The 17946-nt window shown below is 42.4% G+C and overlaps 1 protein-coding gene across 1 annotated transcript; it reads left to right on the plus strand.

The window, feature by feature from the left end:
• The first annotated feature begins 901 nt into the window (after positions 1-901).
• On the plus strand, positions 902-17211 carry LOC134744197 (ubiquitin carboxyl-terminal hydrolase 31). Its single transcript, XM_063677917.1, has 14 exons — positions 902-1355; positions 1445-1636; positions 4012-4146; positions 5484-5618; positions 6374-6477; positions 7150-7270; positions 7566-7713; positions 8863-9009; positions 9468-9652; positions 10012-10118; positions 10369-10500; positions 12726-12821; positions 13292-14367; positions 14981-17211. Exons 1-14 carry the CDS (start codon positions 1020-1022, stop codon positions 15019-15021), a joined length of 2955 nt encoding a protein of 984 aa, XP_063533987.1. The 5' UTR covers positions 902-1019; the 3' UTR covers positions 15022-17211.
• Positions 17212-17946: the final 735 nt, after the last annotated feature.

Genomic DNA, 17946 nt, shown 5'->3' on the forward strand with positions numbered 1-17946 from the left:
GTCCATCAAAAAACAGTAAATAGGCGGCGCCACCATACACCGAAGTACCTAGACCATACACCAAAGAGTAGTATAATATCCATACACGACCGTGAGTGACAGAACATACGCAATGTGACAAAATTAAAAACACGTTTTAACATTCCTGACAACATTATATATTTCTCTGTTTCAACTATCGAAGCCTCCTCCACACTCGTGCGCAAATCGCGGCGCGAAGCCGCGAACGCGAGTGCGGAGTCGATTTCGCAGATCTGCGACGCGTACTCCACACTCGCGTTCGCAGCTTCCCGCCACAATTCGCGCACCGTCGGGCCTTAAAGTCATAACAGACTACCGCACCGCACCGCGACCTTGGTGTGGTCAGAATATCTCTTACTCCCTCTAACTTATAGCTGCGTCCTTAACGCACGTACGGCGACCACCTAAACTGTAACACACCATCGCACCGCACCAAGGTCATTGTGCGACGCACCCATAGGTAAGAGCGAGAAAGCGATATCTCTTTCTGTGTGTTACGACTTTTACACACTATCGATACGCACCAAGGTCGCGGTGCGGTGCGGTAGTTTGTAGGTTCAACCAAAGAGTATAACCACGGTTCAACGGATTCAATCAATCAATCAAATACCGCAATGTATCAAAAAATCGCTTGCGATTTGTTAAAATGTCTATGGAGCCCTGAAATAAAAATCAGACTAAACATTACAGAGGGCCTACCGGGAAAATCGAAGCACGAAATGTTGTTAAATGCCTCTCTATCACTCTTGCTTGTTTGAGCAACAGAGAGACAAATAATAAACTTTCGATTTTCGATTTTTGCGGTAAACCCTCGATTTTAATCTGTGGAAAATATACTATATACTCATCCATTCACTCATCCGTTCCTTTACTTTACATTCGATGAATCAAAATGGCGCTTATGTCAGTGACATATCTATTGCAATGCAATGTTTTATAATCAGATTTCTTTTTATTATAGCCCTTTTCAAGTATAATTATAGAATAAAACAGTGATTATGTCGACTAATAATTTGTCATCAGTTCTAAAATCATGTTCGGAGAGTGAATTAATAAACGAAGTTGCGGATAATAACATGACACCAAAACAGGTAGAAGGATCCCGACTAAAGAGGACCTTTACGTTGCCTCGTAATCCCTTTGGTACCACTAAGCCAGGTTCCAGCAAAAGTAAGAGCAACGATAGCGACAATAAGCAAGTCAGTGCCAGCTCCACAATCGTAGAAACCACCAAGGACGACGGTGTAATAGAGAGGAAGTTGTTTAGAAGGCCATCATGGAAACGATTTCTGAACAAAATAGCGCAACATATGAGCACCGTTAATGTGTCCGGGGTAAGAAGTTCTAATGAGTTATTGAGCGTTATTGCGAAAATGTTCATTTCATTCTTTATTCAGTAAAATATTGATATGATTGATAACAGGTAAAATCAGCACCACCAGTCTTGAATGGTGAGAGAGTTCCATGCAGCGGTGACCCTCCATGGCCCCCAGGCTCTACTCCAGCTGCTACAGGCATCAAAAACCATGGCAACACTTGTTATATGAATGCTGTATTGCAGTGCCTTTCACATACTGATGTTATTGCAGAATATTTTGTGCTAGATCATTACAAGGTATAACACTTTCAACTCTCGCGCTTTGAACATTCCATTACTTTACATAATAAGGTAACTTAAAATAGTGCTTATTGATCTCTATGAGAAACAATGCAGATTTGGTGTAGCTTACCAAAGATTTTTTCATTTGGACCTCACATTCTTATTAGAATATTATTAGACCATCTATTGTGGGTTAGGGTTTGGTGAAGCATTAAATGCTCTTGTTGCCAATGCTAGTGTACTTTTTACTACTGTGTAATTCTGGCCTAAGCTTTGGTGGGATATTAGTGCCCAACCCGACCGGATGGAGAGTAATGTTTGCAGGGCTTCCAAGGATGCACTATGTTAGCTATGTGTGGCTTCTATTTAGTAAGTAAGTAAGTAATTATTTATTGTCAGATTGTGCATGTCAGTTTACAGATGTTACGATAGTATCTTATAATAGTAAGTGTCACAATCAACCGGTTTAGGGTATACAATGTACTTATTCCTAAAATACAATAGTAATATAGACACGGTGCCCATGAGGAAAGGGAAAAAAATGAACCATGCATTCCTGGGGTCATAAGGAGTAGTAAATGTTATATGGACCAAGGTTCTAATTTTTCATACATAATAAATACATAACGTTTGCTTCTCTAGTATAAAGGTGCCTTAGGGCAAGTTGACAGAAAATATTCAAATATTCTGACGGTTAATATGTCAACAAGGTGTTTTATACTGTTGATTTACCTAAACTTTTTTTACACAAAAACAGGGTTGTTATGATTTAAATCGTGATTTTAATCAAGGGATTTTTTCAAAAAAATCATTGATTTAAATCATTAAATTTTTACTACAACCAAATCGGCCCAAAATTGTTTAGGGAATTCCCCGGACCACTACGGCACGCACACCAGAGATGGGCAAAATGTAATCGACTAACGATTAAGATTACAAGAATTAATTGCGACTGACGATTGAAAACGACGATTGATCAATCTTAGTTGTATAGAGTGCAACTAATTTAGTTGCAACTAAATTAGTTGCCGATTGATTTCAGACAACTAAATTTTGTAATCGACTAATTAGTTAGACTATTTTCTCGCGACTAATGTTAGAAGCAAATTGAATAGAATACCTCGGTATGGCTATGTTGACAGACTGATTAGGACATCTTAACGGATGTTTAAAAATAAAATATTCATGTATTACTTACGATATTTTGACCGTTTCTAAGGAGTGAGATCTGTTCTCACTATTATTTTGCTACTAAAGTAGTGCATCTCTCTGAAATTGGATTAAATTTCTCTTATCTAAGGGTAAATAAGAACTGGGGAACCCAAACTAACATAGTTACAACATACGAGTACCTCCGTATGTTACATACATACGTACTTGTAGTTACATATTGCAAGAAAAAAAATGCAAAAACGAGCGACTACGTAGTTTTAATATAGATTTAATCGTGAAATTTAGTCGATTGAAACTAAAACTAATTTAGTTGTTAGTCGAACATTCTCACAACTAATTTAATCGCAACTAAATTAATCGCGATTAAAAAATGACGATTAATATTTTTAATCGATTGATTAGTTAACTAAAAGATTAATCGATTAATGCCCATCTCTGACGCACACATGTGCAAGCGAGTCATAGCGTAACAGTTTTGGGGAAAGACGCATGGTACTGAAACAGTTCCAGGATTCCCCGAAACTAAAACACGAGACGCATTTCGTCATAAGTCCGCTTCCGGCAAGTTTAACAAAGCGGTGTGTAACTGAACTGAACTGTCTATTTAATTAATAAAAAAAGACAAGAAAATGAAAAAATAAAAAATAAAATCTGATTTTAATCAAATAAATCCGATTTAAATCAAATTAATCGGATTATTATGGTTTTTTTATAAAAATCATGATTTTTATCAACCCTGCACAAAAATTGATATTTTGCAAAAACAAAGCCGAATCCAGCAAACATTATATGACATTTTTAACTTTAAATATAGTCAGGAATATGCTTTTTAATTTTTTCCCTTTCCTCATGGGCACCGTGTATATAATAGCCAGATAAATTACATTCCAAAGACCCTTATTTGCCCCTTAACCTGTCAATTGACCATCATACAACAAATTGATGCAAAGCAGTTTGACCCATATTGATCTGTAGTAACACACGTCTGAAACTGAGTTGCTACGACCCAAATTGGGTAAGTATCACACGTGTGATACTAGAGCGCTCCACGGGTTGACCTGTTAATACAGTATACAATGAATAAATAAGCTTAAAGGGTTGGCAACAAATGTGTAACTCCAATAATGTTATTAACTATTATGAAATTGATTAATCTAAGTCTTCTATCTTGACTATTTCTAATTCTTAATATTGATGTTTTTATTTCTGGTTTTCAGGTAGACTTACAAAAAAGGAATAAAATTAACTCAAAAAAATATGGCACAAGGGGTGAAGTAACGGAACAACTAGCAACTCTTCTTAAAGCTCTCTGGGCTTGTAGATACACACCTGACATGAGTACTGCATTCAAGGTAAGTTGTCAGCCATTTATGTACGATTCCCACCGACCGCTGGAGTCGAGCCGTGCAGGACTTGCCGCAGTTCATTTTCAATGTACCTATACATTATGAATGGCAGAAGTGATGGAGTCTGTCCGCGGCGTACAAATGTGAAATGCGCTCCGACTCCGCCCGTTCGGTGGGAATCATACTTTTATGTCATTAAAACACATTTTACTAATTAATGTGCCTGTTTGGCTCCCTATAGAATCATATAATACTATGTCAACCTTAAAGGACAAACTGAGACCATATACATAACTTAACAAATGCAATGTGTTATGACAATCTAAATTTTGAGATTTGTATCATATAAGGTCGCAGAGGAATTTATGTTGATAAATAAATGCTATTGGTGATCTAGTTAAATCAAATAATGGCATTTAAATTCCTGTTAATTACCTCAACAGTAATATACAGTTTGCCAAACAATGAGTTATTGTGGTAAATGACACTATCAGAGATAGCATTCATGTTGTCATGGCAAATGAACATACTTATTACAAATAATAATGTTCTTAATTGTGTTTGGCCATGGATATTTTTAATTAACAACTTCAATTGCAAATGAAGATGTCAATGATTATTAAAATCCAGCCTCTTGGCCAATAAAATGTGTGGTTAAATATGTGGAAACAAAAATACATATGTAACAAAATCACCAAATAGACAAGTTTTTTAAAATTAGTTGATAAAACAAATGACTCGGTAGGTACTACATATTAGAAAATGAATGTTGCTCCATCTGTCTCTAACTCCGTAATAGATGGATACAGTCTAAGGAAAAAACGTTCCTTGAAAATCACGAAAATTTGATTCTCGATCAGATGGCGCCACTAGTTTTGGCCTACTCTCGTATAGAGGGCGTTGACAGTTTCGTTTGTTATTTATAATTTTAACGCATATCAGTGAAGGAACATGGGTCGAAATCATATAAAAATAATTAATGCAAATAAAAAAATCGTTTATCCATATTTAAATACATTTTAACGTATTTTTATATATATCTTCATTTTTAGTTTTAAAGTATGTCGATAGATGGCAGTGAATTTACAGTGGTTACAAAATTTACTATGACAGTACCGCTCTATCTTATTATATCCTCTTTGGTATGATTAAAGCTTAAATATGCAACGGATTTTAATATGATTACATGGAGTTTTTCATTAAGGTTTTTTGTAAATGGGTTGACATATGGCACTGATTAATATTTTTTACATTGCACTCGTCTGAAGCTGGGGTGGGTTGCTAATGTGTATTAATATAGTTACATGTATTGAATGAAAATGTTTTTTTTCCTTATTTGACAGGGTGCAGTGGAGAGGCATGGCATGCAGTACAGAGGGAACAGCCAGCATGATGCACAAGAGTTTCTTTTTTGGTTGCTAGATAAGGTTCATGAAGATTTAAACACTGCCACTAAAAAGAAATATAAAACTATTAAGGTAATAACAACACCAACCATATTACTTTTGTATGGTTTTATTAACATTGTCATACATTATTGATGTTGTGAGCCTATTGTGTCCCACGGTTGGGCAAAGGCCTCCCCCCTCTTCTTCCATTCCTCCCGATTTTGAACTACATCTGGCCAGTCTCTCAAAATTGTCATACATAATTAAAAAAATATATAAATTAAACAGTTTTTTTACCTAGGAGGGTACAGTCAGCAATTCATTACTTTTCCAATTATAGATATTCCTATCTCGACAGTTTGCGTTTAATTGTTAATCTGCAACAGTTTACTTGATCTATAAATAGACATACCTATCTCTTTTTGTAAAGCTATCAGATAATAGTAGATACTTTTGACGCATAGTCTGATACGGTAATTTGATGCTGACTACACCATCCATACAATTGACTAACAAATAATAAACCTTATTGCAAATAAATAAGGTCCTATGAAGATCAGTTCACAATTCACTGCCAATATTTTTGTAGCGCTACGCTCGTAGCAGGTTCCCAATGTGTTAAGAGTGTTGATGTTAAGTAGTACTCCTTATAAAACCATGAACTCAGACAAGAATTGAAGTAGAAAATTGAAATTCTAGTTTGGTCACCTGCTTGGCATAATTGACATTGGAATATTTGAAATTTTATAATATAACTTGTGTTTTAATATTTTTTTTCCTTTATTTTTAATATTTGAAATTTTATACTATAACTCGTGTTTTAATATTTTTGTTGTATGTTCCAGAACACATGCGGTAAACCTGATGAGGTGGTTGCTGCGGAAACCTTAGCTAATCATGCTAGAAGAAATAGTTCATTTGTCCAGGCAGTATTTCAAGCTCAATACCGGTAATATTCCTATTTTACATTATGGTAAAAGGGTACTTTCAATTAAGGCACTATTGATATAAAAATTAACGTAGAATTATGCTGTTTCTTCATGAATAAAGCTGAGTATAGTTTATTAGAAATCATCATTTTCAATAATAATGTCATAGCTAAAATAGGCACGCCAATAAAAATCGAGTTCTGTGTATGCCCCGCCACTAATATGTATTAAAAAGCTAAATAAAAGCCAGCCATATGATGCCCGCATGCAATGGTGCTATAAGTAGCATATGTGAGATAAAGATCAAGGCCACAACAATCTGACACAGATGAGTCATTGCAATAATTTGTAAACAATAGTTATAACCCACAATACAAGGCTGCGGTATAATAGGGTGAATGACTTTTTGTAAGTTTGTTTTAATTTTACTTGTGCACACGAATTAATGTTCCCATTTATCTCCAAAACGGTTTGGCATTTTTGAATACGGATTTTATAACCCCGTCACTTGGATGCGATGTCGCGTCCAACTCACTAGAATGCATTGCATTTTAAAATTTCACCGCATGCTTACTTCTTCTTCTGCAGAGTGCATTCTAATCCTAATAAAAATAGGAGTAAAGTACACCACTGAAGACTTACTTATGTGATATGTGATGTTTTCGTATTTTTATCGTAGAATGTGTTCACAGGTCTGCATTGACATGCGCAAAGTGTGAGAGGACATCGTGTACATTCGACCCTTTCCATTGCGTGAGCGTACAGCTACCGCCCAGACCGGCCGCTGCACAAATCTCTCCCTTACCTGTTAATGTGAGTATATGACGTAAAAATCTGTCTTATTCTTTCCAATGGCGACCGCAATAAAAAAACGCAACTACTTAGTTAGGGTGAGAGGCTTATTCCTAGTGCTCAAACAAATATTTTGTTTAGAATTACGATGGGTATGTTTATATGTGATTTAATTCACTAGAGGGCACTGCAATATTTATTATTAATGCTTTTATTTTACTATTCCTTGACTTCAAAATTATTTGAATTTGGTATGTATTTATTATTGTATATTCAAATATAATGGTCTAATATCAAAATATTAATTTATTGTTAGGTTGTATATGTGAACCAACAACCCCGCCAAGTCCGCATCGGCGTGGAGCTGAAGCCCAACTCCACGATGGAAGACCTGCGAACGACCCTACACACGGACACTGGCATCGAACGTGACAACATCATTTTGGCCGAAATTAATGAAACTGGTAATTCATTATTTCTAAGTCGCGCTAGTATACTACCGACATGGCATTTATTCTCAATGTTTAACAGTAATATATGTGTCATTATTTAATGGAATTGGCATATTTATGCCAATTCCATAGAAACAAACCACATACCACGGACATTTAGTTCCTGGTACTTAATTGAAAGCATTTATAGTCTGTGTGTTTTTAATGTCATTACTCTCGTCGTCGAGATCGACGAGAGTAACGTCGAGATCGTCTATCCTAATAATTTCTTTTAAAAATGTGCATTGTTATGATTTGCGTTAGTACTATTTTAAATATTTAAGTTCTATTTTAAAGAAGTAACTGCGGAACAAAAAGAAAACATGCATGATGACGCTCCGAAAAGTCAACATAATTTGATAAATCAGTGGGCGCAAGAATACTAAACACGCACTGTCTTGCAACAGCAAGACGGTCACGGTCGCTCGACTTGTCTGCCAGCGGCTCCAACAACTCTACTGAGTGTTCGGCTACAAGAATGAAAAAACCGACCAAGTCGGACTCGCCCACCGAAAGTTCCGTACTTTTTAGTATTTGTTATTGTAGCGGCAACAGAAATAGATCATCTGTAAATATTTCAACTGTCTAGCTATCACGGTTGATGAGATACAGCCTTGTGACAGACAGACGGACAGAGGAGTCTTAGTAATAGGGTCCCGTTTTTACCCTTTGGGTACGGAACTCTAAAAGTGCTTTGAATAAATTCGTTTCACATCTACTCTGGCGGCGTCGACCGGTATACATCACTACATAGTATAAAACAAAGTCGCTTTCCGCTCTGTATGTCTGTCCTTATGTATGCTTAGATCTTTAAAACTACACAACGGATTTTGATGCGGTTTTTTTAAATAGATAAAGCGATTCAAGAGAAAGATTTATATGTATACTTTGTAAAGGTTTTTGTAAATTAGTTGAACTACCCGTGCGAAGCCGGGGCGGTTCGCTAGTTTGTGTATAACGGACAAATTGCGGCCGCGAGCAGCGTTGCGTAAATAATTAACTCGTGGCTTTCAGGTTACCTATTGTTTTAGTAATTATTATTTGCATGCGATTAGCACTAGAGCCGCATCGCAGTTTGTTCTGGGTTTAAGTTTTCTTGCAATACATTGTCTGTTCTCGCAGGCTGGTGCGTGGCGCGCTTGGGCTGGGAGCCGGCGGGGCTGGAGCTCGGCGCGCTGTACTGCATGGAGGCGCCGCCGCTGCTGCAGACGCCGACCACGCCCTACCTGCTCATCCTCTGGGTCAACTTACTCGACGGGGAGCGTTTCGGTAACTGATCGCATTTGTTTAGCGGGCTGTATCTCTTTAGTTATGTAGTTTAGTTAATGCCGCTTCTAGTGAGTATGTTTTCCGTAACTTCCGATGTATTATAATTATTAATTATCACTCAAAGTTCCTTAATTTATTTTCTTTATTTCTATTCATTTGGCGGCTTATATTTGTTAAATCGAGTAACCCGATGTGAATATGGGCTAATATCACGAGCAGGGGCGTTTCGAACACCGGATTTCGTTGGAAACTTTTTTGACGAACACGCGTTTCAATGACAAACTGGTGGTTCAGTAATAATCGGAGACCTTTACCACGCAACCAACTATATTATCAAAATATCGAAATACTTCGTCATAAAAAAAAAAAAAAAAAAAAAATCTCTTTCTGATATTGACCCATTTTAATGTTAGTTTAAATACTGCTCGTTCTATGCTACAGTTTTGTATCGTTCGCAGGATCACCGTACGCGATGCAAGTGCCTCGAGAGACATCATACGAGGACCTGCAGAAGCTGCTGCTGAAGGAGATGAGCGCGGTGGTGGCGGAGCTGGTGCTGGAGGGCGCGCAGGGCGCCGACATCTTCCGCGCGCGCATCGCCGAGGCGTACCGTCCCCGGGACCCCGCCTACCTGCAGCCGGAGGTACCACAATACTTGCTCTCACAGTGTGCGAGGACGAAAGTCGGTCGGTCGAACGTGTCTCGGCTAAAAACACTCCGAATAGCTTGTGGCTCGACGTTTTCTCGCGCGGCAATATCGACTGCGAGACAATGATGCCAACCTACACGATAATGGCTTAAGCCGGCCTCGGCACGACTATTCGTCCAGTCTGAAACCGGTTTATCTCTGAAAATGCTTGCGATTGCGTCTAATTGCCACAACGGTCATTGTACATGTTATGTAGATTGGGCCGCAAATGCGGCAATAAGACCCGCAAACATTCTTCAAAAAGGCCGTTACCTAGATGAGTTTAATAGTGTAAAGCGAATGTGTTGTTTCAGCTTCCCCATCCTTTGTTTGCCCTGGACGTGGAGCAGGCGCTGTTCGCGCACGACAAGCACCCGCACCTCCGACTCGAGCTGCTGTGGGACCCAGCGCACAGAGACAGGTTCACAGCTTGTTTATTATAACTATTAATTAAGACCCCGTTTCCATTAATACAAGGTCAATGAGTTTACGGTAAAAATAACGGGAAATGTGACTCGGAATGTCTATCCTTTAAGCTCTGGTTTCCTAGGATAGCGGTGGCGTCATACAGCGGCCGTCTCCATACAAAATAGTACTTTATATATTTTATGATGATTACATACTCCGAAAGTAAATCTTCCTACGTCATCATAAAGTCGTTTTCCCCACAGTATAATCCGGGACCCGCTGGAGGCGTGCGAGGTGCACGTGTCGGCGCACGGCTCGGCGGCGCCGCTGACGCTGCACGCGTGCCTCGCGCACTACACGCGCGCCGAGCAGCTGGCCCAGGAGGACGCTTGGCGGTGAGTTACATGATATAATACCGCTGGAGGCGAGGTGCACGTGTCGGCGCACGGCTCGGCGGCGCCGCTGACGCTGCACGCGTGCCTCGCGCACTACACGCGCGCCGAGCAGCTGGCCCAGGAGGACGCTTGGCGGTGAGTTACATGATATAATACCGCTGGAGGCGAGGTGCACGTGTCGGCGCACGGCTCGGCGGCGCCGCTGACGCTGCACGCGTGCCTCGCGCACTACACGCGCGCCGAGCAGCTGGCCCAGGAGGACGCTTGGCGGTGAGTTACATGATATAATACCGCTGGAGGCGAGGTGCACGTGTCGGCGCACGGCTCGGCGGCGCCGCTGACGCTGCACGCGTGCCTCGCGCACTACACGCGCGCCGAGCAGCTGGCCCAGGAGGACGCTTGGCGGTGAGTTACATGATATAATACCGCTGGAGGCGAGGTGCACGTGTCGGCGCACGGCTCGGCGGCGCCGCTGACGCTGCACGCGTGCCTCGCGCACTACACGCGCGCCGAGCAGCTGGCCCAGGAGGACGCTTGGCGGTGAGTTACATGATATAATACCGCTGGAGGCGAGGTGCACGTGTCGGCGCACGGCTCGGCGGCGCCGCTGACGCTGCACGCGTGCCTCGCGCACTACACGCGCGCCGAGCAGCTGGCCCAGGAGGACGCTTGGCGGTGAGTTACATGATATAATACCGCTGGAGGCGAGGTGCACGTGTCGGCGCACGGCTCGGCGGCGCCGCTGACGCTGCACGCGTGCCTCGCGCACTACACGCGCGCCGAGCAGCTGGCCCAGGAGGACGCTTGGCGGTGAGTTACATGATATAATACCGCTGGAGGCGAGGTGCACGTGTCGGCGCACGGCTCGGCGGCGCCGCTGACGCTGCACGCGTGCCTCGCGCACTACACGCGCGCCGAGCAGCTGGCCCAGGAGGACGCTTGGCGGTGAGTTACATGATATAATACCGCTGGAGGCGAGGTGCACGTGTCGGCGCACGGCTCGGCGGCGCCGCTGACGCTGCACGCGTGCCTCGCGCACTACACGCGCGCCGAGCAGCTGGCCCAGGAGGACGCTTGGCGGTGAGTTACATGATATAATACCGCTGGAGGCGAGGTGCACGTGTCGGCGCACGGCTCGGCGGCGCCGCTGACGCTGCACGCGTGCCTCGCGCACTACACGCGCGCCGAGCAGCTGGCCCAGGAGGACGCTTGGCGGTGAGTTACATGATATAATACCGCTGGAGGCGAGGTGCACGTGTCGGCGCACGGCTCGGCGGCGCCGCTGACGCTGCACGCGTGCCTCGCGCACTACACGCGCGCCGAGCAGCTGGCCCAGGAGGACGCTTGGCGGTGAGTTACATGATATAATACCGCTGGAGGCGAGGTGCACGTGTCGGCGCACGGCTCGGCGGCGCCGCTGACGCTGCACGCGTGCCTCGCGCACTACACGCGCGCCGAGCAGCTGGCCCAGGAGGACGCTTGGCGGTGAGTTACATGATATAATACCGCTGGAGGCGAGGTGCACGTGTCGGCGCACGGCTCGGCGGCGCCGCTGACGCTGCACGCGTGCCTCGCGCACTACACGCGCGCCGAGCAGCTGGCCCAGGAGGACGCTTGGCGGTGAGTTATATGATATGTTACATGATATGAGTTTCTATGGTTTCTCTAGGTTTGAAGTACTGCAAGGAATATTAGCCACACATCCTGATTTCTGTTCTGATATACGTAATTTCAATGACACTGCAATGTTACATTATACAATGTGGTAAAAAGCCCAGTCAACCGGTTTTAATGTAGTAATTTGTAAACCAAAATCTGTTTTAAATACAAAAGGCGTATTCACGCTTACTGTCTCACTATACTAGGCACTAAATAAGAATGATCATCGAGTTCATTAACATAACAGTGTTGATAAAATCGCGCTTACGGTACAATACATTCTTTAGTTAGGTAAAAACATTACAAAAAATAAAGGGATAAAGACATACTCGTATGTATGTTATTTTTGTACACAATAAGTTAGGTAATCATTAGTATAGTAGCTACCTACGTCACAGTCTATAAAACAATACAGTCATTTGCCGAAGCAGTCCAGATGTTCTTCAATGGGTAGGTACGATCCAGGGTTCGAATCCACGACGTGTAATTTGTAAGTCCTTACCGCTTTAATGCTACGTTACCGGCGTTTTTTTCTTAACTCATTATGATCCCTTTGTTTGTTACAGGTGCCCTCAGTGCCAGAGGTATATGCCGGTCGTCAAAACGCTCGGCCTGTGGTCGCTGCCGGATATCTTGGTCATTCATCTCAAACGGTTTCGGCAGTAAGTTTTTTATTTTATTTTATTAGCCTGTAAGAGTGTCCCACTGCTGGGCAAAGGCCTCTCCTCTTTCCCGCCATTTGTTCCTATCCGATGCATACTCCCGCCACTCTTTACAAAATGTGTCAAGGTCGTCCCGCCATCTCCGTTTTGATCTTCCTCTGCCCCGAGATCCATCCTGTGGGACCCAGTCTGTGGCTAGTTTGGTCCAGCGCTCCGGGTGCATTCGGCAGACGTGCCCTGCCCGGTCCCACTTTAGCTTGGCGGCCTTCATGCCCACATCCACAATGGCGGTTTTGGAACGCAGTTCGGTGTCTCTAATATAAGAATCCGTTTTGCGAATGCTCTTTTAAGTGGTTTACTAAAATGAGATAATTATTCGAGATATATACTTCGCAAATATATGAAATAATAAGGGCAAACTCTGTTTTTGTTTCCTGAATAGGCACTGAATGTTGAAATGTTTGTCGCAGGCAAGCCAAGTGTCGAACGAGTACAAAGTTGACGACGATGGTGGAGTTTCCCCTGAGCGAGCTGGACATGACGCCGCACCTGGCCCCGCGCGGAGCTCACGGCGGGAGCGACGCTCCGGGGCACGGGCACGGGCACGGGGGCGGGCACGCGCACGCGCACGCGCACGCGCACTCGGCCGGGCACTCGCGCTCCCCGCGCCGCCGCGCCTCGCGGGTCGGCGCGCCGCCCGGCAACACCTACGACCTGTACGCCGTGTGCTACCACCACGGCGACGACCTAGAGACCGGCCACTACACCGCCGCCTGCCGCAACCCCTACGACGGCCGCTGGTACAAGTTCGACGACTCGCGCGTCACGCCCGTCGACGTAGACAACGCCTCCGGCGAGCTCGTCAACAACACAGCCTACATGCTCTTCTACAAACGGAAGAAACCCACCGTCGCTCACACGCGCGCCGCGGACGACGGCGGCCACTGGGCGCTCCGAATGCCGAAATACGTGAAACGAGCGAGCGAAACTCTGAACGAGATCGCCGAGGTCAAGGACGAAGTCGCCGAGGACGCTAAGATCGAAGCTCCCGGCGACGAGTCCGAGTCGGAGATGACCCCGCCGACGCGCAGCCCTTCGGCGCGAAGCATCGCGAGCCTGCCCGACGATAACGCCGCGGAGCCCCGACCCGCCGACCCCGCGCCCGTCGTACATAACACCACTATTATCCAATCCCCGACTCTGCAGCGGCCGCTAATAGTCGAGGTGAACGGCAACCGACCGACCGGCGGCACGAGCGAGTGCGACAACGAATCTAGCGCATCCACCGAGCCGTACATCCATAAAGACGTGCACATAAATCCGAAGATGACGCCCGTCGACTCGCGGCGGCCGCGCTCCGTGGACTGCCCGCCGCGCGGGGCCGCCCGCGACGCCAACCGCAACTACGACGGCTCGCCGCTCGTGGCCAGCATCAACGGCGTGGAGTACCACCCCACCACCGAGGACCTAGTGCTCACCATGTTCCAGGACTCCAAGTACATCGTTCCGCGCCACGCCAACATCGCGGGGGAATCTCATAGAACAGGTTAGTATTCAGAAATTAAACCTGATAAATATGTTCCTTTCTAAAATTCGGACCTCGTGAAAAGTTATATGATACGTCGCATATGACCAAAGCTGAAAGCGATAAACTACCTACAGTTTCGTAGAACTGTAAAATCATAGAAAATGAAAACCAAGTAGTTGGATGTGAGAAGTCCAATATTTGTGTCATATTGGCACCTTATGAATGAATGAATATTGTTTATTTCAGATTTTTATAATCCATGTTCTTGTTAGTGTACATATGAAAACAATAGTTAGTAAACAGTTACAATCACTATTGTGTTGTGTAGAAAAACAATCCTACAAGACAACACAATAGTAGTAAAATATTTATCTGTGATCGTAAAATACAATTGATTGTGTTAAAAATATTAAATTACGTGTAGCCTGCACAGTAGAAAATTTTATTTTTGATAGGACATGACCAATTAAGAACTTAGTACTGTTTAGAATTGTTACTGATTTATTAATCATATTATATTGTTCAAATATTTACATAACAATATTTTTACCCAAATACATTACCCATACCCGTAGTGTATATACTTTCATTAAATACTCGATTTTGAACTGTAATTTTGGCATCTTTCCAGGTGAAAAGTCTTCCGTTTGGAAAACTCGAATATCCACATGAGAGCAACAGGTACCATTGAAGGGTCAAATGCGGCCCTACACATTATTTATTTCCTATTTAATAGATCTGATTGTTTTTTATAGTTGACAGTTAATTTATTATGTTTTATAGAGTTTGCAGTGAGAATACGTAACGCTACTATCAGAATTTTGATTATTTACGAATTACTCTGCAGCAAACTTTGTACATTAAATCTGGTCATAAATATTATACTAGTAGATTCCGGATTTCTTTACAGTATTTTATAAAATCGTGTTAAGCTCATATTTGGCCAAATAACACATTTTGCTGCGGAGTGCTTTGTGGTCCATTTAGCGAAACTACAATTTGACCAGAATGACCTGTCTAAACTACTGACGTTGGTCAAACGGCCACTTGTTTTTTTTCTAAGCGCGTGTTAAACGCTTAAAATAGACCGCGGGCCAGGAACAGATTTCATGACCAATCGCCTCCCGGGCGAAAACTCGTATAGTGGTTAACGGCTATGTATGATGAACCCTCGTGAACGTCAGCTGCCGCTCCGTTGGTGGGTTGAGGAATGGCAGCAAATAAAGTCTATAATTTTTTTTTGTCATCGCCTCCCGCTTGATACTTTGTCAGATGATAGTTCAGATGCTATTGTAAATAAACAAAATCGTCAGCTGATTGTATCGCTGTGGAAAGACCGTCAGCTGGTCACATGAACATGTAAAAAAGAAAATTCTTTTCAGTCATCGGCGTCATCGCCTCCCGTTTGATACTTTGTTAGATGATAGTTTAGATGCTATTGTTAATAAAACAAATCGTCAGCCGGTTGTATCGCGGTGGAAAGACCGTGTTACGCGCTTCGGTGGCTGCCATTCCTCAACCCACCAACGGAGCGGCAGCTGACGTTCACGAGGGTTCATCATACATAGCCGTTAACCGCTATACGAGTTTTCGCCCGGGAGGCGATGACTGACGAAATTTGCGCCTGGCTCGCGGTCCAAAATGTTGCCAATTGAGGCTAGAAAGATCATGTAGATTCGTAAAACGGACCAGTGAACTTTTATATTTAATTTTTGAACATGGATTTAACTATTTGGAACCTAATTCGTTGATTGATTACACATGCCAAAGATTGGTTACTAAGAACCGTATAATATTGGACCAGTTTCGTTAATTAAATAACGTAAAGCATTGTTGTGGTGTAGTGTCGTGTATAGACTGTAGTTAACAGTATAAATACCGTAGCTAGCGGGCGATATTATCAAATGTTCATAACAAATACCACACTAGTGCCTTGGCCCTTGGGATGTTGTGATTTTAAAAATATAAAACACCATATTTGCTGATTTACAATAGGTATGTACGTAGTAAGAGTTATATTTGTATAACGGTCGTTGCATGTTGCACACGACTCGTACTCGTACTATCCAAGTGATATAATACTGGAATTGCGGCAGGTTTCGGTCGGGTAATGGGAATATTATTTGGGCAGCAGCCTCCACCGGGAACGACTTGCAAGTTATCATGTGATTTTATGAATAATTATAATTTATTTATGAAATATTGTATATGTATATTGGCTCTTATACTTTATTTCTATGGATCACAAATTTCTTACTGGGTTTAAAAAATGTAAATACTGAAAATAATATTTTCTTATTTGCACATAGGTTAGATTATGTAAGCTGCACTTGATTGTAAAGGTTTTGTTTATAATTTATGTTAAAATTGATTTATTTAAAAGACATTGTTATAAGCGTAAAAGTATCAGACTAAATGGCCTAAACGCTACCTGTGATCATTTTGTCAGGGATGCATCGTGCTTCATTAAAAAATAAACCTATTAATGTATTTTGACCCAATACTCTGGAAAGTGACTCTTGCTGTGTAAGGCTGGCTCTCATTATTAAATATTATAGTTTTATTTTTAAATAATTCGAAGATAGACGACCAGTGTCATAAACATATGCGTATTTAAGGTTTGTTATACAATAGCAGCTACTGACATTACGAATTTTTTGATCAGATCTGCATTATAAAAAATTTCGAGGTAAATATAAAACCATCACATACATTCATAAAACTTGAAGATGCTATAATTCGCAATGTATGCGATGGTCGTACAATCTCCGAATGTGTATTGTGTTATTTGTTTTAATTTGAAGATGTTTATTTTACTTTCACAACGTTATTTAAAATATAAGTGTTATGTACCTACACGAATATCTGGTTTCGTTATTTCCAAATCCCCTCCAAAGAAAATAAAACCGAAACTAGTTATTTCAATCTATATTAGTTAGTGAGACCATTGACTTTACTGTCTTCTAACAATATTAAATTTATTAACCTCACTTTTGAGTATTTTTTCCAAACTTTCTTCGACTTTTTTCAAAGTTCATGCGCCTCATTATAAATGTCGAAAACTTTATCAATGTACATGCCCTGCGTAACAGAATATAAACAACTAGTGCAGGGCTTAATTAGTTACATGTACAGACACATGGCTAAAATCACTGCTTTCTAACATAAAAAAAATATCTTTTCGTATGCCAAATTACTACAAATCTAATGTCCCACTTGCAATCCTCCGGGCAAGCAGCTAATGATGCCAATGCCATCCGCTCACATGGCCGTATTTACCCAAACATTTGTATTGGATCTAATTCCTTAACCCCGAGTCCCAGACTTAAACAATGCTAAAAACCGATGTGTCCTTGAGGTCTAAATTTGCCAGCAAAAAACGGCTAAGAAGTGTGTGGGACAGAGGTAACTTTTGTAGACGCGAAATCGCGTTCGCCGGATTCCAGGGTGCGTAGACAAGATGCCAATCGTTAACGCTCCGTAACAACCGTAGCGATCGAAACGCAACTGTCGTTGTCGCACTAATATGGAAGAGTTATAGAGAGAGATAACTACGCTACGGAGCGTGAACGATTGGCATCTTGTCTACGCACCCAG

Source organism: Cydia strobilella, chromosome 9 (assembly GCF_947568885.1).
Source record: "Cydia strobilella chromosome 9, ilCydStro3.1, whole genome shotgun sequence".
Taxonomy (NCBI): domain Eukaryota; kingdom Metazoa; phylum Arthropoda; class Insecta; order Lepidoptera; family Tortricidae; genus Cydia; species Cydia strobilella.